Source organism: Cataglyphis hispanica, chromosome 8 (genome assembly GCF_021464435.1).
Source record: "Cataglyphis hispanica isolate Lineage 1 chromosome 8, ULB_Chis1_1.0, whole genome shotgun sequence".
Classification (NCBI taxonomy): Eukaryota; Metazoa; Arthropoda; class Insecta; order Hymenoptera; family Formicidae; genus Cataglyphis; species Cataglyphis hispanica.
Genome location: NC_065961.1, coordinates 1,594,495 through 1,621,924, shown reverse-complemented (window position 1 = coordinate 1,621,924; position 27,430 = coordinate 1,594,495). Strand labels below are relative to the sequence as shown.

Sequence of the window (27,430 nt, the reverse complement as noted above, 5' to 3'; positions counted from 1 at the left end):
TGCATTGAGCTTCACAGAATCAATCGGAAAAGATATTCAACATTGATTTATAAGTCTCTTCTTAATTTAATTTATTTATTAGGAAAATGTTACTCTTCTCATTTTTAAATACACAGATAATAAGCAAATTTGATTACAATCGTGGAAAATGCTTCGTATTATATCCTAAAAAACAAACAAATTTCGCGAAGAATTATCATGTTGGGCAAAAAAATTTAAAGCTTTTCTTTCTTACCTGATTGAATATTATGCTATATTCTTTAAAAAATTGTTACGCAAATACGGGATTTTTTTCAATATTAAAAAACGAATATTTTAATTGATTAATTTAAAGTCTAACGAATAAAATAATCGAATACTTACATCGCACACACATCCCTGTTGATAGAGTTGTCGTAATCCTTTGCGTTGCCTACTGGTCGTATCGGCCCATCTTATCGAGAGCCCGCAGAACGATATGAATGCTTGTCCCGAAACGACTCTTCCGTTGAGAACGTATGTTTCGCCGACTTTTAGCGTCACGCCGCACATCGCGTCCGAGGACGGAGTCCGTAAAAGGTTTTGCATCAGAGCTATGTCGGCTTTTGGGTTGGACTGCGGGTGAGAAAAAAAGAAGAAAAGATGTACGATTAAACCACTAGATTACATTTCGCGATGAACATGACGAATGTCTCCACGTGACGTTTCACCGGCACATAATACACACCTTGAAGACCCTGTTTATCTTGACCTTGTAAGCGATCTCGTACTCGTTCACGGGGAGCACCTTCTTCACTCTCACCACGGCAACTATGACAAAGAAGTGTCGTTAACCGTGATTTTTACGAAAGCCGCAAAATGAATTTCGCTGTTATTTAGTGCGTAACCATCTCATATTTTACAGGAAAGCTATAGTTGACACATTAGAGAGATATTGATATATAAAATATTTTTATCGCGATTTATAATTATTTTACTTTTGTATTAGATATTCAAAATCTTTCTATTAAAATGTTATTATATCAAGAATGAAATATTAATACGTTAGTTATAAATACTAGATTCTCCATAAAATAAAATGATAAAATTTAATCATAAAACTTATATTTGATATTATATGCATAATATTCATGACATCAAAAATGTCATTGACTGTAAAATTATAATCGTACCGAAATCTGATTCACAAAATTTGGTTTGAGGATGAGCCTGCGCACAGCTGCACGCTGCAACTTTCTGCACCGGTGCTAGCAGCACGGTTAGCAGCAAGAAATGTGTCCACAGAAGTAATCGCCACATCTGACAAAAATAAAAAATTTGAATGCATTACTTATAACAAGCTAAATATTTATTGGATACTATAGAACGATCGCATTTTCATCGCTAAACTGCTCTCTTGCGTAAAATTTTGACAAATGCATTCCAACACATATCTAATATGTCGGTGTCAAACTGACGCAATGTAATTTAAGCACCGTGAGATAAAACGCGCGTAACGCGACGCAATAAACCGCTATGTATGCGGAAAATCCGTTTATCCGCGAAATCCGGTTACAGGCATTCAAGTTATTCAGGCAACTCGTTACTTGTCGTATATGATGAGAGACGCCTGACCCTTGGCAACTTGCGATTGTAAAATATATATTTACCTTGAAATAATTTCGAGAAAAGAAGAAGTGAAAAGTATACAATACTTTCTCCGACATATGCTATCATAAAATTGATACTGATTATTATTATTTGATTTAAATGTCACATCAATCACGTGTCACACTCAAATGCTTTTCTATTTCACATTTTTAAAACACTATACGTTCAATTTTCAATGTTTGATCAAATAAATGTCAGTGAAAATAACTAATTGTATTTACATTCCCCATGTTGTAAACAATCGATGATTGCGGCGTACTATAATTAAATTGCCGATTGGTCCGTAAACAATAACATATACCGTCTGCACTTTAATATAACGTTATGTAACAAATGTTATAAATTGCTAAATAGTCTATTAGAGTATTGATTGCTGTAATATTATCATGTTTGGTGTTTGCTAGAGTCCGATAATCCACAATATTTATGAAATATATAAGAAAAGGTGACATGAAGAAGACTCTTCTTTAGTAAAGAATGGAAAACTTACTCAAGGAAGCGCGTTAATCCGACCTAGTTTATCGTCGCCAGCTGAACGTGATCTAAACATAGATGCAAAAGCGGTAATCAAAGTTGAACGCGATCTAGAAACACTTTACGCGGCCAAAAATGTCCCATTGATGCATGCTGCTGTCTTAATAAAAATAAACATCAATCTAGTGTATGAACGATTCGTGTCAAATATTAATTTGATTAACTTTTTTTCAGATATCTACGTTATATTTATTATTATCAAATTTTCTGATAAAATATCAATTCAAATACATTGATTTAGTTTAATAAATTAGCAATTTATATCAAAAAATGTAAAATATTCGCAATATTCAGTATAATAAAGGAGAAAAATTTCAATATGATACATAAAGAATGTATAAAAAATATCTTCTCTTGTTTTTCAAATTTCTCTTGTTATGAAAAATTTTCGGAGAAAAACAATTCTCCGATAGAATAACGCATCGCGACAATGAGAATACTTGTCAATCTGACAGATAAAAAAAAAGTATACTAAAACTTTATGTGAAATTTATGTGAAACGGTGGTCGGATTTTCGATAGATGTAATGATATTCCAATACTATCTTCCGATAATTCTTAATTCTGAAATTCACCATGATATCAAAACACGCGAGAGAATCGGTTGGATAACGTTTTATCGCCGATACGTTATATTCCCAGCTTCGCGAGTTACGTTCATGATACCCCAAGTTTTTTGCCTACCGGATTTGCATGGAATCTTTGTGTCCGCTCATCTTTCTTCGAACAATTCTCCGTGAAATTCATTACGATATATCGTAAAGAGACAAGGCTGCAGTTATTGTACGATAGACAATCGGTAATAATACCGGTATCGACGACCATAATCATCGTTCAACTTTAGTATTATTTTTATTTTTATTTATAATTTCGTTCGCCCGTCTTATTAAGATTATTAAGAATAATTACTACACAATATATGCAAACTTTAATTCTGTCCATAAAAAGATATATAATAAAAATAAATTTATAATGTATAAAATAAAAATAATATTAATATACAAAATTAATACTACTCTTATTATAATAATAGACAATCTTAATAGACAAATCGATATGTTTTCACATTAAAACAAATTTATCTCACCTTATCGAACATATATAATCGAGAGAAAATGCACGATTTGATATACAATGCACACGGATCGCGTAATGTCATAGGTTTCGTTCTCGATAATCATCATTTGACGTGCGCTTATGCGAATTTATTTGCTCGACTTGTTTTCGATTATAAGCAGTAAGGCACCAAAGTGGCTTGCCCGCAGGAAAATTTATCGATCGTGTTTAAACAGCGAGGTCATACTGCAGGAAGCTTTATTGATCGCGTCCAATCATTTTTAACAGAGAAAAATAAGTTACAAAAAGATATAATAAAATTGGTGAGATAACTATAAAAAATAAAAAAATAAAGGTAAAACAATTTTGCCAAAATGAAATGCTGAATGAAGCGAAATATCATATCATTAAACTGTGCTCAGACAATTCGAGATTTCACGATACGTTGACAAAAGGATTTATATGGGCAACGTTTATCGCGTCCACACCCAGATGAACGTTCTCGCGAGACATTCGCCGAATGCGCTTCATGCATCATCATGCAAAACGGATTGATTGAGGGACTGATGTCACACAGGCAGCCGAGACGCCTGCCGTATACGTATATACTCTCGCATTATTTTTATTTCCGTCTGCGACAATAAATACCACGGTGCTCATACGTCTGCTGGTGTTCCACGCCTTGTGACGCATCGTGATGACGATGACACGGTGCCGCGAGATTCGTCACACGACTCAGGATTCTCCTCGCGACCCCGTAAACCGAAGGCACGACGCTGGTGGCGGTGAACATCGTAATCGTACGCCTGATTACACGGCTATGCGTTTGCGTTTATCCGCGGCTAAAATCCTATGGCGAATGGATGCGGCGCCTTTTCTCTTCACGGTTACAGACACGGAAAATTGGATGTTAACATATAAATCGGAGAAAGAGAGTTCTTTATTAATTAATTTCTGCTCGATATAGGGATTGTTCTATTTAGAAAATTATAATTTGACTAAAGAATAAATCTTTATTCTTTATATTATTTATATCTTTATTCTTATACTTTATTGGTTTATAAATTGTTAAATATGAATCTAATTGGAAACGAAAAATAATTTTGTACAATCCCGTAAGATTTACAATGATTACTCAAAGTGGAAGTTCTATACTTTCGATCAATCTTTACAATTAAACAAGATTCATATTATGTATTTCAATGTAAATAAGACAATAATTATTGCTTTTCGAATATATGATGGGTTGAAGTGTGTATAATGTTGGAAGCTACAAATTATACAATGTAATTTATGATCCATAATTCCTGCGTGCCGCAAAAAATCTTCAGACTATAAATAAGCAAGAGAGCCGCATCAATTAACTTTAAACTTTGATCAAAGCAAAAAATTGTTAAATGTAAACGAGAGCTGTGCATTCATCTTATATTTATGGTAATCTAAGTGTATCTATATGTGAAAGAAATTATGAATTGCTATAAATTTTTAACATACATCGGATCTTAGATTTTAAATAAAGTACTTTTCGATAGGTAAACGTAATTTACAATGATCTATTTTCGCTTTTTATTATAATAATTCATGAAAAATATTAATTTATTATGTTGCCGATTTATTGATTAAAATAAACAACGTGAAAAGATATACTTGTTTAATAAAACCTTATTTCTAAACAAATAACATAACATCTTAAGCAGTGCATTGTCATAAAAAAAAACTTGCTCAAACTGCTTTTCTATTGGACAATTTAGCCTTATTCAAGACTAACATCTTACTGTTGCATCACTATCGCATCGAATATACATAGGTATGTCTAGATTCAGCACCTTGCAGCACGAAAAGCATTGCAGCTTGGATCTTTCCTCAGCAAAAATTTGTAACGCGATACACATATTCGCGCGCCGTAAGCGATATACGCAAACTGCAAAATCAATCGCGACGTAAATATTTTGCAAATTATTTCTCAGGTAGCTTCTTTCACGTCATTCTGCGTTTTATTGAGTCGTTTAATTTCTGAGAAGGAGAAAATGAATTTGGAAGATTTATTTTACCTTGAAAAATATTCTATAAATACAGAAAAAATTATTTACAGTTGATATTTATTGCATGTCAAAATTAGTATGAAAAAGTTCGCATTTAATCTTTGATTTGAACCGATGCATGGTAAAACCGTTAATTAACACAGATATGTTTGCCCAGACAAGATCTATAGATGTATATAACGAAACCTGTTCAATTAACATTTTCTTTGTAAAAAAAAAATATGCCAAAGACACACGATGACAAATGTGTTGTTTCACAACGCGAGGGTGATATTTATCATCATGCGATCCCGAAATTATAGTCGCTAAGCTCGTGATTAAGTAAAACACAGTTTGTTACTCCTTTCAACGGGGCAGTAGTATGTATTCCACAGCAGCCTTTCTCGCGCGTGTAAACATAATTATAGATCACGATTTTATTAAAATAAAATTACATCCTTTGTCCGCTCCCTTCGACTCAGCGGCGATGATTTACGCGTGTTTTGGCAGAAATCGTAAACGCGAGAGTAACGACGTCGCGTTAATATCGGAAATATTTACGATCGGATGATCGCCGAGGCGATTTCATTATTAAGAAATCATGAGAGACGGCTTTAATGCTGATTGCGCGCGCGCACTAAAATCATCAGACACGCATCATTTTTATTACTTGTCCGAATTATGGGGGGAACCATCCCCCCGCGAGTGGTACATAAAATTGCGTGAGGCGAGACGCCTTTCGGTGTCAATCGTTCTCTCTCGTTCACGATGTATAAATTCCCGCACGTTTCGTCGAGATTTATGGACAATCTTGAACCAGGTTCGTCGTTGAGTCAAACGTGGAGCGTGGAATTTAGTGGCTGAATGGATCGCCGAAGGAATTCAACCGGGCACGTTTGTGGAATTAAACATACGGATGAAAATATTCCACTTTCCACGGTAGCGGTGCGTCTACGGCATTGGATCGTGCGCGAACAATGTGCGATCATTCTTTTCTCGATCCCGTCTCTCTCTCTCTCTCTCTCTCATGTGTTTCGAGGCGCCGTCCATGACGGCCACGGCTCGCCATTGTGACATGCTCCACGGAGCAGACACGGGGTCGACCCCGCCGATCGCTAATCCCATCAAATCGAAAAGAATAGCGCCCTTCATCGCCGAAAGTTACGAGCTTCATTGTCGACTCGTGGGCGGGCCGTCGATTAAATTCGCTTGCTCTGTAAACCTAAATTACTATACCGTCGCGCTCGTCGACGCGGTTTGCATTTACGTGATGTACTTTGTGCGCGCCCAGACTTTTTCTGTTTTTTCAAATGTTTTAATTCGGATGAGCTTAACTCGTAAACGTCTGGGATTATAGTTGCCGTAATTACAAAATGAGGAGATTGTTCTCGCAGAAACAGACATCGTTGTAATTCGTGTTGTACCTATATACTTAATTAAATTACGAACAATTCTAAGTCTTGCAAATATAGGATGTTCCAAAACGTTTGCTTTTATTTTTAATTTCACATTTGTTGATTAATTGTTGACTAATTTCATATTATTTTTTAAATTCATATTTATTTGTAGACAATTAAGAACGAAAAACCAATAAAATTATCAAAATGTAATTAAATAATAAAAAATTTTTAAATTTATTTAAATTCATGCAAATCTCGATTTTTCAAAAACTTATTTAGAAGCTTAATTATTTACTTGCAAACAAAATATGTAATATTAAGTATTAAAACATTGCAAGAAATAATGACCTAGAAATACACAAATAGCCAATAAATAAATGACAAAGAGCCATATTTTAATATTCTTTTCATTATTTTTGTGCTTAATTATGCTAACGATCAGGTTGTCATTCTGATATGCAAATCTGAAAGACGCGGGATCGATGAAAAGCGAAGATTGGAAAGATAAGAAATATTTAACATACTTTTTACGGAGAATATCGATGAAGAACCGCGTCTCAAACGTGATCTCGTATTTTGCGGGAAACTATTCTGCGACGACGATCACAGCATCAACGTGCCATATACTTTATTCGATAGACCTTTCTCGTCCCGTGCGCATTTACATACTCATTAATTCCCGCGCTCTTGTATCGCATTAACGTGCCTCCGTACTCATCGCGGTTAAATCTTTCAGTGAATTAGCGGCCGACCGCGTCAATCGATCCGACATCGATTATTCCTTTCGGCGCATCGTGGCCGCTGCCGGTTCTCATTACTGGTCGCGCGAGCGCGTGTATTTATTTATATGCATGAATATCGACCTGACCAACTTTCGAACTTTCAACGGCGTGTCGTAAGCGGCCTCCCTGAATCGGCCAAAATAAACCCGTTGTTTGAACGATCAAGAATATCTCATATCGGACTTGCGGCGTAGATTATGGATGAGATGTGTAATAGGATTTTAATAATCGTGTCCAATAATCAATTTGAGATGTAGGGTTTAATTTGATCTACAAAATATGTGTTATGAGAAGGTTATAATTAAGAAAGGGATTGAAAAAAGAGGGAGGAATTTGTTCGTTGAAATTAAAGATATATTAAATATAATAATAATAATAAAAGAAATCTTAAATATCACAGAATGATATAAATGTAATTAAAGCGTGCAACTCTCTCTCTCTCTCTCTCTCTTACTATTTATCTACTAATATTAATATCTATTACTATTAATAATTATAATGTTGTTATACGTTAATATCGGCGTTTCTCGACTGCATTGAATTATTCATGCATATGATTAGTGTCAAAGTGTAATCCGCGTCGCGATATCCGCTCGACAGAGATTCATGAAACACAATAATTCCATCGTGCACCTAACGAGAACACGCGAATCACGGCAATTATGCTGTCGGCAATTATCATACTGCAGACTAAATACCGGACAGAGGCTCTCAAGTGTAATCTTTGTCTATGTTGCTATATTGCCATTCACACGAGCCATCGGTAGATAGTTAATCGAAATGCCAGTAACGTTGCACATGGCCCGAATGAATTCTCGAAGACATTTCTTTGAATACGTATATAATGATAATGATAATGATAATGATAATATAAATATAAACAGATGTGAAATTTTTTTCGCAGCAATTTAAAAATTTTTTATCATCAATTTTCTCTACTTTTAATAAAAAAATTTTTTAAATTCTTTCTAGATACCAGATATTATTGCTTTTAGTACCTAATAAAATTTATAAAAGTAAGAAATTGCAGCTATTTTAACAAAAAGATCATTTTTTATTAAAACTAATATGTCAAAAATGAATCTCGATTATGGAGAATAGAAACTGATCAAAAAGGCGGTAATTCGACGACAAGATAAATCAATCGGTATAGAACCTTCTGTATCAGTATCAGTGATATCATATTTCTTGAATGAAACCGCAAAAGACATGAAACCGCACTAGACAACGTGCCGCACTAGATCTCAGACTTGAACGATCATTGTGAAATTGTAACTATATGACATCAGACGATAAGGCGTGCAAGTCCGCGAATTGTGAGAGTGGTGCCGCATTGTTACGTAACAGAAAATACATTGAATGTGGCTTCAGACAGGCAGGAATATAAACTCTAAAATATTATCATTATTGCCGTTTTGCCATCAGTAATTGTTCGAGATAATTTGTAATTTACGACGCAGATAACTAATTTTTCAAAATTTTTCTATTTGATAACTTGAGTCACAATCACCTTCAAAATAAATTTTAATTATGTAAATAAACAAATTTGCAAGTAAAAATAGTTTTTACAAATTATAATTTTTTTTTTTTATAAATTTAAAATTTCCATCAAACGCTCATTAAAAGACACAGCATAATTTTTATAGTAACTGAAAATATATATTGAAATATATTTAACACGATTGAATATATTAAAATGTATTTATAAAGTAATTAAATATGTGTACCACCTTTTCATTGTTTTTTAATTTTTATAAATGCTGTGCTAAAAATTTGAAATTTACTAAAAGTTTAATGAAATACTTTGAACGCGTAAAAATTTTGATATTTTGGAAACATGTGCGATCCTATTCGATGTTTTGCAAACATGCGTAAGAAGGTATCGACGCCAATGTACGCAGACACGTATTAATTATGCGTTTGATCAATCAGATGTATCGAGTACCTGCATCATCGCGACGTGACATTATAAGTGATGGTTAGTGTTATATTCAGAAAATTAATTAGAGTATTAAAATATATATGATATAAAACGAGGATACGAGTATATATTCGCTTTCCCTTAAGTAGATAACGTCGCAAAAAATATGTACGCGTCTGGAATGTAAATTTAATAAGTATATCTATCTTATAAATCTTTGCAGAATGTGTCATTACGATATAGATATACATAAAATGAATATAATCGATCGATCGTAGAAGCGCTTTTATCAAGTTTCAGAGAAAATACATCCAACTTAAGATTGTCTTCATTGAATAAGTGGACGGCGTATAAAGTGGCGGAAAAGTATCTTTTATTCTTTAATGGACCATCGCGTATCCAGACTCATCACAGTAATGCCACGCGAGTTGAATGGAGTTGAGTGCAACCCGATACATTCGCTTCTACCGTTTATAGTCCATTACAGTTGGGGATTAATCAGGAGAGGTACGCGGTAGCGTTAATTAAAATCACTCTCGTCTAAATAACGGATCGGATAATCCGAAATTAAAACAGACGTCATCATATGTGAACGTCATTCGTCCTTTAATACGTCCTTTTTTGTATCAACTATCATTTTAGATAAAAAAATAAATATAAGACAGGTAAAAATAGAGAAAGATAGAGAAAGAGACATATTCGACACATATATAATTTAATAGATTAATAAATTAATAATGACGGAGAAAGTAATGATATTTCTTTTAATTGCGAAAAATTATAATTAAATTCAAAAGACAGACAAAATATAAACATGTAAAAATATTATATGAACACCCAACAAATATTTGAATGCCACTTTGTTTCGTGCAACACCATTCAAAACGCACTGGCGATCAGACACTCGGATAACGCTTTAGATACGCGAGAACTTTTCTTCGAGGCCTACTTACGACGGCGTATGAGGGGAACCGCATACTTTCATTTGTCATTTAACGTCGAGACACTAACCTCGAGAAATGCCCAGGACGAAATAACACGCACGATGCGACGTGCTCGTAAATTTTCGCACGGCGCAACACACACTACGCAGGTGGAAGTTCCTAAGACGCGCGTCAAAGCAAGACTGCCCCAGTTCCAACGTATTACCGCTATTATATTCCACGGCCGGCCAGCATCCGTACATGCGTGCATGCGTGAACAGAGCCTCTGAGCTCATATGCCATTTGCGTGCAGTGTGATGCCAGTGCATTCGCGATTCCCGGCACGACGCGTGTGCTCCGAAAAAGGAACAGGAAGACCGGCTGACCGGAGCTGAGCCGTAAACGCAAGAGGCATCTCGGTTCTCGATTAATCATGTGACTTTTCGGACGTTGCGTCATGTATGCCGTCCGTTATGATCGGAAATGAATCGTGAGGGAACGACGACCGTTTTTTTTTTTTCCAAAAAGTGGGGGTTTGCCGAAAAATCTATCTCATCGTGACGAAATATGCGATTATTACAAGGACTTAAATAATCGATCCCGTATTTTGATGAGAAATGATTGATAGTCAGCTAATTATTATAAAATATACGATATAATTGTGTTGGATCGATTGATACGCGATAAAATATATAATATATCTGAGAATTAATAATTCGATGTATCCTCGCATATTAATAAAAAATGTGCAACGAAACCGATAATTCATCGCCTGACGAATTCGGTAATGCAATCGTGTAATGCACTCCGGATGCGTTGAAGTGCATCAGATAAGCAAATGATTACCTCGCATTTCACAGGTCGAAGCGGATGAGTTAGCACTCAAACGATCAGTCAACAATTATGCTATGAAAAAAATATACAAGTAGGTGTGTTTGCGCAGAAACACAAAATAGAAATAAAATTTATTAGGAAATATCTAACTTAAAAAAATCCTCGTATGAAAAACAAATTAACTTCCGAGAATAAAATAAATATAAAAAAATAAATTTTCAACGGAAACGGATACATATCTGCAAATTTACTTTACTCTTCCGTTATGTATATTGTATAACTGACAATGAGTCTTTCAGTGTATTTGTGGAGAATTATAAATATATACAACCCAAATACTAAATAATGTCCTGGAATTATCATACATTTTTAATTACTATACAGCTATAAGCCTTGTGTTTAATTAATTGTATATAAATTTTATTATAGGATTTAAATTGGATTGCTAATTTAAAGCTAAAGATTAAAAAGGATTATAAAACAAGACAAGTAATAAGCTTTAACCGAATGGAAAAAAGTATATTATTCACGTTACAAATATACGTTATAACATTAGATTATATTTAGATTATATTTTGGTGTTTTAAATGTCTAATTCTCTCTTGAATATATATATATACATATATTAAATAATTTATCAATACAGCACACTAATAAAATTACTATTTATTGCAATTATATTTATCTGTTTTCAAGACGGATCTGCGCGAAACAAGTCTGCAAATCCAGACGCGCACTGTGCGAATGACTCGATTAATCATAAATTTGGACATTGCGTCATGCAATTCATCGTCATGCTCGGAAGCGCATCAGATAAACCCGCGGTTACGTTACGTGTTGCAAGCTTTGCGTGTGTGTGAGATTGGGTCGGTAAATTAAACCGATGAGGAATGTGACACCATCGCTAGTAACATTTATATTTGTTACAATAATATATATATATATATATATACATGAAATATCAATTTACAAGAAAAAAAGATTTTGAATCTGTATAAACAAAAATTTCAAAATTTTGATATTTCGCAAAAAAAGTATATTCACAATACGATTTAGAATAGCCGAACGTTGTAAGATATATATATATATATATATATATATATATATATATATATATATATATATATAATAAACATATGCAATAAACATTTTGTTTCAATTAAAAATAAAATAAAATATTAATAATTATAATTATAATAAAATATTATAATTAATACTGTGTTAAATCAATGTTATATAAAAAATTTTAAGATAAGTAGATATTGTAAAATCAATTATTGATTACTCATAGACATTAAAAATTCGCATTGAAATTTATGTCAAAATATATATTGAAATACAAATTCAAATAAGGAAATTAATTCATTAATCGTGCAGTTTATCTGTTTATCCGCGAATATACTTCAATATTTACAATATGAATCATCATGTTGTTATGCAAATACCGATGAACACGATACAAATTGTGCGCGGTGGTTATTAATGTTCTTATTAAGATATACCGTTTATATTATCGTAATACGTCAATCTTCGTTCTATACTACATTGGCTAAAGTGAAAGTGCAATATAAATTGGCGTGAACTTAACACATATAACGCAGATACTCTCGGTCTATCAACCTTAAACTTGGCAATACATTCTACGAGATACATCTATGCGCACAAAAAAACTTGCTAATAATCTTCGTACGTTATTGTAAATGTGTTTATGTAAATTGGTTTTTATAATCGTACGTACATTCGAGATTTCATTGCACCTCCTCGCGCAGTAGTTGCAGACTGATCTATGTCAGACGTGGGCGGCCGCATCGTTTCGCCAGTCGATTTACGTTTAATGTCAACAAAATTTATTTTTATCGACGACTTCATATCGTTTTCGCTCACAGTAGCAAGTATCTAAGGTCCGCTTATGCGGCTTCGCGGAAATTATCTCGCTTTTTATATCGATCACTTACGAAGAAAATCGTGCGGCATTTTAACGATAAGTGAGAAGAAAATAGGAATCCTATTCAGCACTTAATACATTATCAGATCTGAAATTTTTATCGCTTTGAAATATTTTTATGATTAATCATCATTTACAAATAGAAAGTTGAATTATTAAATACAAATATATAAAGAAATGTATGTACGCGATGATTCACACTGAATGAAACCTTGAGATAATATCTGTACCTCAAACATATTATTATAAGTCCAAATTGACATTTTTACATCATTGATTTTAAAAATTGCTTTACAATCAAAATATATTCTTTTCAATTTTATGTTCATAAATATGTATAATAGTTTATGTCGTGCAAGAATTTTTATTATTCAAATTTTTCTAAAATCTGGCATTCATATGTATCATTATAAATCAGGAAAAATTGATTTATGATTTAAAGCTATTCTATGTGAGTCTTCGTGTAGAATTTGAGTAGAGAAACAATAGACGCTAATCAGATTGCGTCGACCAGCGTTACCTGTCCTAATTGTTAATGAGAACAGTGCTTGAATACTTTTAAAATTGCGTTATAAAAGGAACAATACGCGAAAAACATCGGATCTGGGACGTTAATCACTTTCATGCATTTATGCACATTCGTTAGCGGGAGAATAATTAAACGCGTTCGCGTCAACAAATTACATGAAATTGTAATTATCATTCGTGCGAGGTCACGCGACCGCAACCTATGTGTAAGTTTATTCTTTCTCGACGTTTAAATTGTGGTCAGCCACCAAGAAAGAGTTAGCCGCTATAACTGCATCGGATGCTCGGAGGAATTCGCCATCCTTCTCTCGTTCCGAGAATGTCGGCATTCTTGTGAAGTAAATCTGGAGCAATTTGATAAGACAGATACAAAGTCGCCGCAAGAGATGCTAATCGTATCACCATCAAAATATTAACGTTTCGCTTTTCTAAAGTATTCTAATAATTCTAATAATTTTATCTTCAAAATTAATATTTTCAAATTTAACAAAAAATTTGTTAAAAAATTAAAACAAGAACTGGCAGCATATTAATATTTTTATTAGACAAAATTTTATATTAATCTATTAATTTTATATAATTAATATAAAATATATTTATTTTTTATTAATTATATTGATATTTTACTTCCACGCAATAAACAATTTACGTACCTAAATACAACGTAAATCCTACCATCGAGAAATTTGGTATTCCGATACCTCGTGTTGACGCGCGAGAAGTTCCCAGTGAAATTTGAATATCGTAAAATACGCGTGGAAATATATATGTATAAAGCAGTTGACAGCACTAGAATAGATGGTTAGATATTTTTCACTGGTACTAAGAAAAAGAGAAATAAAAAGCTTACTCGAAACACAACAGCCAGATTTCGAGTCACGAAGAGAGTATCGAAGACTCTATTTATATATCGTCGAGAAGAGAAAATAGAGCGGTCATCTGTCCTATTGGTGTGGAATGTAACGGTAGATTAACAACCCCCTCTCTCATTATATATGTCCTATATTTTGGAAATTTGGTAGATGTTTGAAAGATGAAAGCCGACAGTATCATTTAGCATATAAATGCGTTATTTAAAATTTTGCTTTCATTTTTTTAACAGTACTCGAGATAAGAATAATGTTGTAAATACAAAAATTTATTAAAAAGCTTAATTAAAGATATAAATTGGCATTCGCTGAAAATAAACATCCTCTTTTAGTATGTCGGTTAGAGCCAAAGAGCGATATATGTGCGAAGGACTCTCAGATGGTTTCTTCTTCATTCAAATGATGCTAAAGTCGTGATGGAGCATAAATCACAACGTCACCGCGGGTTGATCAATGGTCGCTTCTAAAACTGGCGATAAGATCCCATACATCGGCAATTCATAAATCGCGCGAATCAGCATCGTGCATCATTTCTAATATAATTTAACTGTCTCGCTTCGCGGAAATAGCGCGAGTATGACTGACAAACGGAGCAAACGACGAGATTCAATGAGCGATGACGGCTCCATCGTATAATTGGTACCGATCGAACGCCGTATCGGGATAAGTTTCATCGAGAGTTTTTCGAAACAGAGCTATCAGCCACCCACTGAGACTCCATAAATCCGTGGCAATAGCAGATGAGATCATTCTCGGGCGCACGACGCGCCATGCATTCTGCGTTGCGACCGTTTCTAAGTACGAGAACGAGTGTGGGCGATGGAAAGCAATCCAAAACACCATTGACGCACGTATACTATTTGCGTGACTGATTTCACCAAGGAAATCTAAACATACAATAATTTCGAGCTTCGTATATATTCTCGAATCTCAGCTTTTAGTTCAGTGCAACGCTCGGCGTACTTTTATCTTTCGAGCTTCTCTATCAGATATTAACTCTTAATTTTCAACTTTAAATGCCCAGCTCTCTTTTCAACTTTAATGCTTTAAACTGCAAGTTTCGATCTTGAAGTTTCAACTTTGAATATTCTTAATTTTCTATCTTAAACTCTATCTAACAATCAATTCCGAGTCTCAACTTTTTCAATTCTCAGCTGGATACCAGTCGTATCACATGCTTTCTATTACGGATAATAAAAGTCTTCATATCGCCACGAAGAGGAGAGGAAGTAACGAGATATCGCACGATTAACGAATGGCTCCAATTAGCAAAACGCTTTCCCATCCTAGAAATTTTCCTCTTCTCGGAAGCGATGTTGCGAAAATATTTTATCGCGGTTCTCGTTCTTCGGTGAATGAGATTGTTGGCCGCTGAGTCATGCGTAGTAAAGCTACGCATTAGTTAGGTCACGAAAGAACGCGGCAGACGTCGTTGCTTTCAAGTACCGCCGACGCGCGGTATCATTTGACATGCGTCGCAAAAAGACGGCCTAAAATCGCAAGAAACGAGCAAAGATCTTCCGCGTACTCGAAATTATCATACGGAATAGTGGCTCGTTCTGTGTACATAACGAGATATACGTGTGGTTGTAAATTCTCCTTATCTCTCTTAAAAGCGTACATACGTACGTAGATCACAAAAATTATTTTCTTTTTTCCTAGAAAATATAATGTAGGTTTTAAATAATTTAATTTACCTCTTAATTTTTAATCTTTAAAGGAGTGTAATTATAATATCATGCATTTTCTATAACGTAATAATATTACCAGAAATAATATAATTAAGGGCATCAGAACCGTTTGATTCATATTTTTTATTCAAATTTAAAATGCCTCTTTTCATTATTTTAGCACATATGTAGTTTAAACGTAACTTCGTAAATCATACAATTGTACAATGTCTTGATATCTTTATGATGGAAGATTCACGATATATTTTGATTATGTCATGGCTAATAAAAGATATGGATCTTAATGCGATAATACAAGTAATTATTTGCCTTACATAACGCATTATTTAATGGATTACTTTGTAGCGACATACGCCATAGCATAAATACTGCGCCCAATATTGGGCCTTGGATATATATCTAAGTAATTATAGAAACAAAACGCGCAATCATTAATCATATGTGACGCACGGTAAATGCAAATATGTGTCATTAAGAAAACGGCGTTTTATTTCGTTATTATTTAAAGAGAGAGGCTTAAGCGCTGTTTTTGCCAAATCTCAATTTCAAATACGTCTTTGGTTACACTTTTCTAAAGCATAATTTTTATAATTATCATTAAATCAATAATTATATCATTTCTCTGTGCCAATCTAATAAAAGTTTTATTCGATTAATAAGCATCGATAAATGAGGAGGCTGCGACATTCAAGAGATATCAGCGTAATGAAATCAATCGTCGCCTTCCGGCGAAGCTGCCGGGTAATAAGCGAGAATGCCAATTAAATTCCATCGTGAGATAACACGTAATTGAAGGAAAGAAAATTTCTCGCGTTCGCGTGAAAGGACGAAATCGTGCGCGATGCAAAAGAGCGAGATTTAAGAATGTCAATCAACACGGAGAGTACATAACTAGACCAGCCGCATATATGTATATATGTATATTCGCGATGACGTAACGAGAGAAAACGCGAAGAGGGACCACACCCCGATGCGCGATGCCACGTGGTATTTCGTAAGCCATGGCAACTTTAGGCAAGGCCACTACGAGGCGAGTTACGATGTGTCCTCGGGGTGTTCCATGAATTTTCGCGACACGTATCACGCATTGTATGGTATGAGTAGAATATATATCATGGTATTACAGAGAAATTCCTCCATGTTATAATAGCATTCAATTCTTATTCAATCACATTCAAATTAATTATTCGTCTCTCTGAAAAGTACATAAAAACACATACGTTTGATTAATTTAATTACATGGTATATAATTTAAAAAGATTGTAAACTTTGATTGTCGATATGCAAAAATATAATTGGAGACTGAGGTGGAAAATATGTATTATGAAATTTTCAAATTTTAAATTTTAATTTTCCAGATTATATCGTTGTTGTCCAACAATTTTTGTAAATGTAATAAAATAACATATATTTAAAATTAATCGAATTACAACATAATTTTTGAGTATCTTTTTAACTTGATTAGCGATATGTAAAAATACATGATGTACAACCTGAGTTTGAAAATATTACGAGATGTCTATTGTTAGCCGATAGCTATGTCCAGAAATATACGGATAGCCTTAATTCCTAACGGATCTAGTGCACATTGTCGTTACCAAGTCCACAAGGATTAAGTTAATTCCGGACCGATACCCGCAACAGTTCAGTGCATGTGGATACACAAACTCAATTTGTAGTCACACAAAGTTGTAACGAGATTATATCGTTCTTATACACGGAATAGAATTTATTAGATTCAGCTGTGCGTGCAGAGTTTAGTTGCAACAGGATCCGTTAACTATTTTACGCGGAACTCGAGAAGAGAATCTTGTCCTATCACTCCCATAGTTGATCTTTGATAATGCTTGAGCCGGCGGATATTTATTAATATTTTGCGCGATCGCGTGTAACGCATCGAACTGTGCGAAGATTCATCTTACGTACACATGGAAACTGTCCGCACCTTCGGGAATATTAACGGTACTGTAGGCAACAAGTCGTGGCTCCATAACTCACGGCTGTAAAAGAATTACACGTACGTATAATCACGTACATGTCTAACAATAAACTACAACAATAATTCACGAACGCGCGTAATTTATTATGAATTATTTGTGTATAATACACGGATATATATATATATATATATATATATATATATATATATATATTATTTAATTATGACACACTACTAGATTTTTTTCTTTGAAATTTAATGAACAATGCGATAATTTAATTCAACACGATCTCGTTTTATGATACTCATGTTAATAGCTACTTAACATCACTTTCAAGATTTTCTCACACCTTACCACACGATCACTTCATGTTTACGAGAACTACATGTAATTCAGACATATTTTATCGTTTCATAGTATATGTTCATTGGGAATTCGCTTTTTTCATTTCGCATATTTATATATGATTGGTGTTTGAATTGGAAATCGTGATAGGTCGATATGTAAAGGAATTATTTTCGAGGCAAACAGAACTTGTTTACTTGGTTCAATATACATAGCTGGAAAGATTAATTGCCATATATTATACATTCAGTACAAACTCTATAACATCTGTGATATCTTATTAATGGCCTTTTGCATCTCGATGCGCTATCAGGCTAAGCAACCATTAGAAATGTTCATTTTTAAATATAAAATAATAACATAAAAAAATCTTAATATAAAAATAATTTGTTCCATTTCCGCGTCGACTGAAAAATGCTTTAATATTGCAAATCTAAAAATTTTCTAATTTTTTCATCGATCTACGTGATAATTATTGCAGACTGAATTTAATTACTTTATATAAATTACTGTTATTTTTATTGTTATTATTGCATGTTAGTCCTAAATATCAGTATCATGTAATTTTTAGGCGGTGTTCACTTCTTCGCTAGTTTCGACAAAACTTTTGACCTTCGATTTCGACGATTTTCTTCGTTACAGACTCCTCTGTCTACTCATTAGCGGACGCACACCGCGCAAAGGTCCTTGAACTGTGGTTAATTGTTGTGGGAACTATAGTTCTCCGCGATATTTCCGGGTAAAAAGACGGGGACAACGTACAATTTTACGCGACACCGTTTATTCTCACTTCATTATCGGGGAGAGAATATTAATTCTATACCCGGACACGTCGACTGATCGTCATGGAATTGTCGCGAATCATTATTATAATTGTTTTATTACGCGGCGCGTGGGATTATTCTCCATAAAATCAATATCTCCGCCATAATGATGGGCGCTTTTATCTCGGTAAAATATCGCTCGCCGGCGAAGTGTAGTCTATAATTTCAGAATGTAACTGTTGTGAATGGAGCGATGATAAAAATTATCGAGCGCGATAAGGAACTCCAAATTCAAATATCAGTAATTAGTCTACACACAATGTCGCTCGACACAATCGTGACTCGGTGATCAGCGTGATTAATTGCGCTGATAAGGCGAACATTATTAAAACTCCAAATGGATATTAAATTAAGGATATCGCAATTTCAACGAGATGTTGTATCTCAATCTCGAATTGCATCTATTGCCAGATATTGGGCGCAAGCCAGCTTCCGACAAGCGTAATTTGTCAGACAAATACGCACGATCGTGCGTTAAATAGAAAGCTCTACTGTGACAAGAAGATACTTTCCATCGGTTGTGCGGCGAATTCAATGAATAAGAAAAAATAACATATAAATAGATTACATAAAATGTTATTTAATGATCTTAAAGCGGTAGAAGTCGATTAATTAAAATATCAAGATGTAAACAAAAATGTTATTTTTGTGTAGCATAAAATAATAGAAACAGAATAATAAAAGTGTGCTAGATATCAAGAGACATGAATATAAATATCAAAGACTATTGAAAATCGATAACCGAGTCGTTAAAAAAACTGAGGATAAAAATTATACCGTGTCGACGCAAGGTGAATTTTACCTCGTGATATATATTTCGCCGTGATTCGCGATTTTGACGATTGCAGTTCTGAAATGATTGCCGAAGTGCATTCCTCGCGTGTTGCCCCATACCTGCAATCGCAATCGCCAAGTGTACCGCGGTTATAAATACTCGATCCGCGGCTCTAATCTGGGCGGATCACGCGAAACACCGTCCCGTTCCCCTGGTATTCCCTTGAAAGGGAATAAGACGCGCAAAGAGGTACCTTACTACGGTACCTACTACGCTGCGAACACGCCGAATATGCGTGCGGCATGTATGTGATGGTCGGCTGGTCGGCGCCACACGGGTCGATTTATATCGGAGTAACGCGTATTAAACGTGATATTATACACGGCGATACGGCTCGCGCCTGATTACGCTTGGCTCTAACATGCACTATACAACGAGATGAATTATATCCTTCTCGTGTAATCGCACAATGAGCCGATCGCGCGGTCGTGAAAATCGACGCTCGTGATTCGACGCAATTCCGTGAATGGAATACAGCAATTATTTAATCCGTATATCGGAGAGTATACATTCTTCTCCATCGATTGAACAGGCTCCGGAGTATTTACGCACGATGCACTTATCGTCTTGTTGCACGAAATATGCGAAGGTCGATATGTCAGTGTGTCGTGCCGAGCATCTGATGAGAATACATCTCGTCGCGCTGCTAGGAAATTGTCTCGTAAATAATTCAGTCGTGAAAAAAAATAATTTCTTTTACTAAAGTTTAATAATGAAAAAAGTAGGCGTTAAAAATAATGTTACGTTGCAAAAAATTTTTTTCGTTAAAATAATGAGAAATATAAATATATTTTTTTATTTGACAATTTAAAAAGAATAAATATCTCTTTGAAATCGATGAAATTGTCTCTGAAGAGACATTTTAGATAAAATGTGTTCGAGTGCGTGCTTTATTCCTCAGCAGTTAAACAATCCTCTTTTATTGCACCTCGTGCGACACGGAATGCTCGACACGTTATTTTGGATGCTGCGTCGGCTAGAAGCGTTGCCAGGAAAATAGTCACCTACAACTCACGTGAGAGAATCGATCGTTAACTCGTTGTAAGCAAAGAAGCACATATGTACTTAGGGAGTAGGACTAACTCGAGAACATGCGCTCTCATATTTTCCTACGTCCCGTTTATTGAAATTGCTTTCCCAGAAGCGGACTAAACTTAGGCGCAAATCGACAGCGTCATCAACGGCACAATTCAATTTCAGCTTATCACAGGCTAGCGGAATAATTGCATTGGAGTGTAAGACGCCGCAATCTCGTCGCAATTCAAAACGCGTGACTCTAATTATTACATGCATGATGATTTTAATCCATGGACCAAAGATTTCATGTACATAATGTCTATGATGATCATTGATGATCATTCATCAATGTCAGAGGTTGTTATTTCACGCGAAAGGAAAATTTACAATGATGCATCGTGCACATCGTGTGCTTTTTAATGTTTTTCATCATTTTATACACTGACTGATGGGATTTAAATGTTTTTTAATAATATCAATTGCGTTGGAAAACAATCCTTGCGATATTCATTAATGTCGAGAGAATCATAAGTGCGCGTTTATAAGACGTATCATTACTCATACGATGAATATATGTGCAAATTGTAATTGCTGATGACGTCATTATTTATGGATCTCGCGTAGAGATATGACAGAGATCTTGGAGTTAATTTCAAATTGAACGATGAAGATTTTATTTTGGAAGAAACCGTTCTATGCTAAATTATCTAATAAAATTAGATAATTGCATCATTTTTAAAGCTATTTTTTATCGATCTTATTGATATTAACATTTCACAAATACAACTGACATATATATGCCAATTATCGCGCTTAAAAATTGCTTTCAATATATCTCATATTTTTGAAAAATATTTTTTCAAATATCCATTCTCTTATATAACAAATTGAAAAATCATTATATGTTCCATATTTATTATGTAGATTCTAGAAATACTATTTCGTACAGAAGTCTCGGTTTAATCCTTTATAGATCGACTCGTTTGACCACACACATTCAGAAGTTCTATTTATTCAATCTGGTCGGATGCCGCGTTTTACTTCCACCAATCATTTGATCCAATCATACAGCTTGCCTGATCTTATAATTTGTCTGATTTGCATTATATCTTCCGTTTATTAAATTTTAAACAAAATTAAAAGATATATTTTTAAATTTTATTAAATATTTCGCGCGCGCACAAAATCTCTTTTGAAAAAAAAACTTTTTGCAAATGCAAGTATAATAAAACTATTTACATAATATCGTTTCGTAATATAATTTTTCATTCATAAAAATCGATATATTATTGAAAAAAAAATTATTAATAATTTTATCACAATATTTTTAATGTCAATGTCTCTCTCTCTCTCTCTCGCTTAAATAATTGAATTAGCTGCCAAAAGATATCTATTTAAATAAGAAAATTGCGTTCTAACATTTTTCTCTTATATTTATATATTCTTTAAAATATATTCAAATATGTTCGCACGCGTATTTTTAAAATAATATTTTCAGTTCTGCAATATTCTGTTTCCCATCCCAAATATTTTCGCAGACATTTGCTTACAGAGAGAGAGAGAGAGAGAGAGAGAGAGAGAGAGAGAGAGAGAGAGAAATGAATTTCAAACTCATATCTCTCAATTCTATAATCGGATTATACGGATTTCATTTCGCACAAATTCGAGTCAAAGGGAACAGCTTGTCTCTATCATTCACGATGCGTTCGTCCGGAAGTTACAACAAGAAAGGACTGTATTGCAAACGCATTTGCGATGGAAATCTGACAATGCAGTGCACAGTTTACCTTTCTCCCTGGTTGACCTCTTCTTGAACCTTTCGCCCGTACAGACTTTCCGCTTTAGCCTCTTCCGCCTTTCCCCACAGTCTCTTCTCCTCTTTCGAGATCTTTCTCTCTCTCTCTCACAATTCAACGATTGATTATAATTCCAAGTCAAATAAACCGCGGGATCGATCGATCGATAGAAAACGAGAGGCACTCGCGTCTTTCCGCGGAGATTCGATCTCGAGGGGTCGGTCGTTTTCTCGCGCGCACGATAAGAAGTTATCCCAATCACGAGATGACATTGGTCAAAAAGAGAAAAACAAAAAAAGGAAGGCGCGAGAGAGCGCGAAAAGAGATTCTCTTTCTTCTTCTCTTACGCGTTGCGCTGTCTCGCGAGCTGCCACCGTACGCACACGTACGCACATCCGTTTGCACACGAGCGACCGATCGCGCGCGAGCTTCGAAAAGCAATGCAAGCGCGAGCGACACGCCGGGTTCTCGTTCCTTCCTACGTTCTTACTCACACACGTCGTTCCCGGCTCGTGCTCTCTGCCCTGCCCCTCCCTCCCCATTGCTTTCCCTGTCGGTCCACATCGTAGTCTCTCTTTCGCTCTCTTTCCCTCTCCACCGGGTGTACGCCACTCTCGTTCTCCATCGTTCATTCTCTTTCTCATCGACTCTCTCTTTCTCCCTTGATTTCTGATGCCTGTATATCTTTTATCCTTGTCGTTTCTTCTCTCTGTTACTACACCGATGAGGTATATAACTATCCTCGTTCAATATTCTTTCCGACGATCTTCTCGTCCCCGTCTTTCTGAAATGTTCATCGTCTCTTTTGAATCGTCCTTGTCTTCCGCGATCGATACTTGCTCCAGTTCAATTTAATCTGTTCATCTCTTGTTATTTAAATGGAAGAAGAATACATGACGTGATACGATGTTTTCCCCGAAAATTGCTTTATAGATAGAAATAATATTTAGAAAGATTTCAATTTATTTTCTTTTAATTAATAATAAAATAAAATAATAAAATGTACCCTCTGAATTTAAAAAATGAGAACTTTAAATGGTCTGCTCCTAAAAAAGCTAGCTTGTCTATAAGATGTTTCTTCTTTCTGTGAATTGTTTCAAGTCATGAGAGAGAGAGATACTTACCTCTTTTGAACATACACGTTTTACGTGCACATTATACCTTGATAAAAACTTGCTCGCCTCTTTTGTATAGTCGTATTCATAACATATTCATACATATTCATATGTAATATCTATCTTTCTTTCTCTCTCTCTCTCAAAAACGAGCTCGACAATATAATTCATGAAGGCCGTCTCACTTTTAAATATGATCTTAAATCATTTCTAATTTTATAAACAAAATTTTGCTTGATCAAGCCTTTGGTACTTAAGATGTGCTACTCTTAAAAGATGCGATTATAAAGTGACCTATCTGCCTTATTTTCAAAAGGATTGAGAAAAAGACAGTTTAAGAGACGATACCTTGAGGGCCACCTTGAAATTCCACTACAATTATCAGCCCGTTTCAAGACTACTTTATATCTAAGCTCGCTCCAAGTCTTGACTACGGATACTATCTATACTCTCGACTCTTCTATTGCTGTGTTTCTCTCTCTCTCTCTCTCTCTCTCTCTCTCTCTCTCTCTTGCTCGCTCGTTCTCCATCCTTACACGGTGAGAACTTTACCTACCGCACTCTGCATCCGTTGCCTAGAGTCACGTCTGACGGCTTCGAGATCTCTTCGCTATCTCTTCGCCGGCACAGTCGCCACCCTCGATCAGGCATCTTCCCGTTTCACCTCGTCGTCATCTCATTTATTCTTACCTTCTTATTCTTTCTCCATCTATTATTATCTCCCAGATCAAAACATTCGCATATACCTCGTCATGAATCGCAATTTTTTTTTCTCTATGCAAATTTTCAAGACTTAGAGAAACATCTTTTATTGATATAAATTTTCGATATAAATTTTGCACGATGGCATCATCTCTCGATGCATCGCGATCGCGCTAACATACTTAAATAATAATATTGTACTTTTCTCTTTCGAATTGTTATTCTTTATTATAGCAAACTTTTTCCAATTTGTTTTTCGCAATCACAGCTGTTCATCGTTTCTTTGCCAACCAGATACGCTGTTCCAGCGATACTCAGAAGGCACTTCTTTACACCCACGTGCCGGTACAAATATTCGCACGAGCAGATTGAGCACTCTTTCGCGGCGTATAATAATCGCGGGTATCGTCGGAGATTGTGTCCGGATACAACCGCTCAACTGGGGGGCAAGATACTAAGCAGCTGCTTCCTCTTTTACGTCCCCCTACCGTTTGTAAACAGATTGTTAACGGTAAAGCACGTATCGCTTCAGCGGTGATCCCGTTTCCGGCAAAAAATCATTGTTCGCGTGGTGACTAATCTCACAAAATGGACCAAAAAATGAATCACTCGATACGAAATACCCAATGACGCTTGGGATTTAACACTCAACTGCAATCCATAATATATATGATTTTGATATATTTAAATTTTAAATAAACTCATTTCTCTCTCTTTGTAATAATTTTTTTTTTTTTTCTAAACGTAATATCTGAACAGAATTTATATATTCATTTTAGCGAGTAAGATATTTAGATATTTATAAAATATTATCTTATACTTTTAGTAGAGAGAGTATTATATTTTTGATTTTAGTATTAAATATATGATAAATATAAAATATATGATAAGTATAAAAACATACATATACTTATTAAATATATGTTAAAATTCAAAGATTTTTATACTTGGCATCTTAATTTTATTTTACATGGAATAGTAATCTAACGAGCAATTAAATATGATAATTAATTAAATACATAAAGCAATGTGGAAAATATCTAGATAGGTTGATAAAAAGAATATAAAGATAAATAAGGAATCTAATAAACATTATACAAATCCGATTCAACAAGTGACATGTGCACTTAAGCACTCGCGTTTATATTCTTCTTTTATCACTGAGAGATTCCATAGCTATCTTTGGTAACGGTATCCTAAGAAGTAATTTACCTTTTATAATGTTTTTCACTAATACGATTAAATGAAATAAAAAGTAAAATTTGTCAATCGACATATTATAATGAAGGAATAGGAATCAAATTTAAATCTTTCTTGTGTAATTATGTTAAATACATGTAAAAAAAAATATCGTGTAATATAACGTGATGTTATTTTGAATTTTCTACACGTGTTAAATGTGTAACATACAACATATTCAATTAATATTTGAAATTTTTTTTATATTTTTAACGTATACAGCGATTCAGCACTGATATAAATCGCGCGATTAGAAATTGCTAATCAAACGGTAGCAACTATGGGAGAAAGCGAGAGAGAGAGAGAGAGAGAGAGATTCAATTGACAGGACGTTAATTAGTCCCTTGCAATTCGTCAAGCAATTATCTATTCCGATTGCAGGTAAGCGCATCTAGATATCCCGTCGTGGTGAAATTGGGCCACGCTCACAGTGGAACTGGCAAAGCCCGTGCGGAAACAAATCAAGAATTTCTAGATCTCGCTTCGTTAGCGGCTATGGCAAATACTTACATCACGGCGGAACCTTACATCGACACCAAATATGATGTGCACGTGCAGAAAATCGGAAATAATTACAAGGCTTTCATGTAAGTTTGCGATAAAATCGATTAATTAAAATAGTTCGATGTTTTAAAAGTCTACAGCTTGATATATATATATATATATATAAGAAAATTTTTCAAAATCAACGTAGAATATTTCGAAATAACTTAGCAACGTCATTTTATTGAATAAATAATTATTATTATACTTTTACCGCTCTGATTCTCATAGGCGAAAAAGCATAAGCGGTAATTGGAAATCGAACACCGGCTCGGCTATGCTAGAGCAGCTTTCCGTGAGCGAGCGACATCGCACATGGGTCGATCACGTGGCGCAATTATTCGGAGGATTGGATATCTGTGCGATCGAACTGCTGGTCGGCAAGGATGGCCGGGAACATATAATCGAGGTCAACGACAGCGCGCTGTCTTTAATGGGAGATTCCCAGGAAGAGGATCGACGTCACATCGCGGACCTGGTCACCGCGAAGATGCAGGTGCGTGTGAAATTGCGAGCGATTATGTGCTCGTGATTGCGATCGCGATCCCTCATTACGTATAAATTATAATTTGTACGATCTGTGCAGGTTTACTGTCGACCACCGAGCGTGTTGACTAAGACCACCTCGCGAGGCTCGATGTCAGGTTCTAGCCAGATAGGCAGTCCAGTGGAAGATCGAACTGCACCGCCAACGGTACCTTTGGGATCCCATGGAAGTATAGGTTCCATGGCTAGTATAGGAAGTTTAGGTTCCCTAGGTTCCACCGTGCCAATATCGGCTGACGTCACTACCTCGGACAGTCATCATCAGTTACAGCGGCGAGATTCCCAAGGTATATATATTTTTTCGAAAAAATTATTCTCCAAAAATAAAACGTCAAAATAATGTTCAAACACGCGATAAAATTGACTTAATTAGCTGCATGTAGTTATAATCGTAAT

At 34.9% G+C, this 27,430-nt stretch overlaps 2 protein-coding genes across 5 annotated transcripts in view; one reads left to right on the top strand and one right to left on the bottom strand.

Annotated features, from left to right (window-relative positions):
- The window catches only part of LOC126851428 (metalloproteinase inhibitor 3), a 154,852-nt gene that overhangs the window by 1,283 nt on the left and 126,139 nt on the right, over positions 1-27,430 (bottom strand). For 2 of the 3 annotated variants that reach the window (XM_050595398.1, XM_050595396.1), the window contains 3 exons: positions 1,152-1,278; positions 707-789; positions 364-594 (listed from right to left, as the gene is read on the bottom strand). In XM_050595398.1, coding sequence (XP_050451355.1) covers positions 364-594; positions 707-789; positions 1,152-1,278 — 441 coding nt within the window. Of the gene's footprint in view, positions 1-363; positions 595-706; positions 790-1,151; positions 1,279-10,353; positions 10,552-27,430 lie in introns of those variants that run through there. The other variant, XM_050595397.1, reaches the window with a different exon arrangement.
- Positions 1-27,430, top strand: part of LOC126851404 (synapsin) — a 47,041-nt gene that overhangs the window by 10,569 nt on the left and 9,042 nt on the right. For both annotated transcript variants that reach the window (XM_050595341.1, XM_050595340.1), the window contains exons 8-10: positions 26,327-26,532; positions 26,720-26,984; positions 27,075-27,321. In XM_050595341.1, coding sequence (XP_050451298.1) covers positions 26,327-26,532; positions 26,720-26,984; positions 27,075-27,321 — 718 coding nt within the window. The remainder of the gene's footprint in view (positions 1-26,326; positions 26,533-26,719; positions 26,985-27,074; positions 27,322-27,430) is intronic.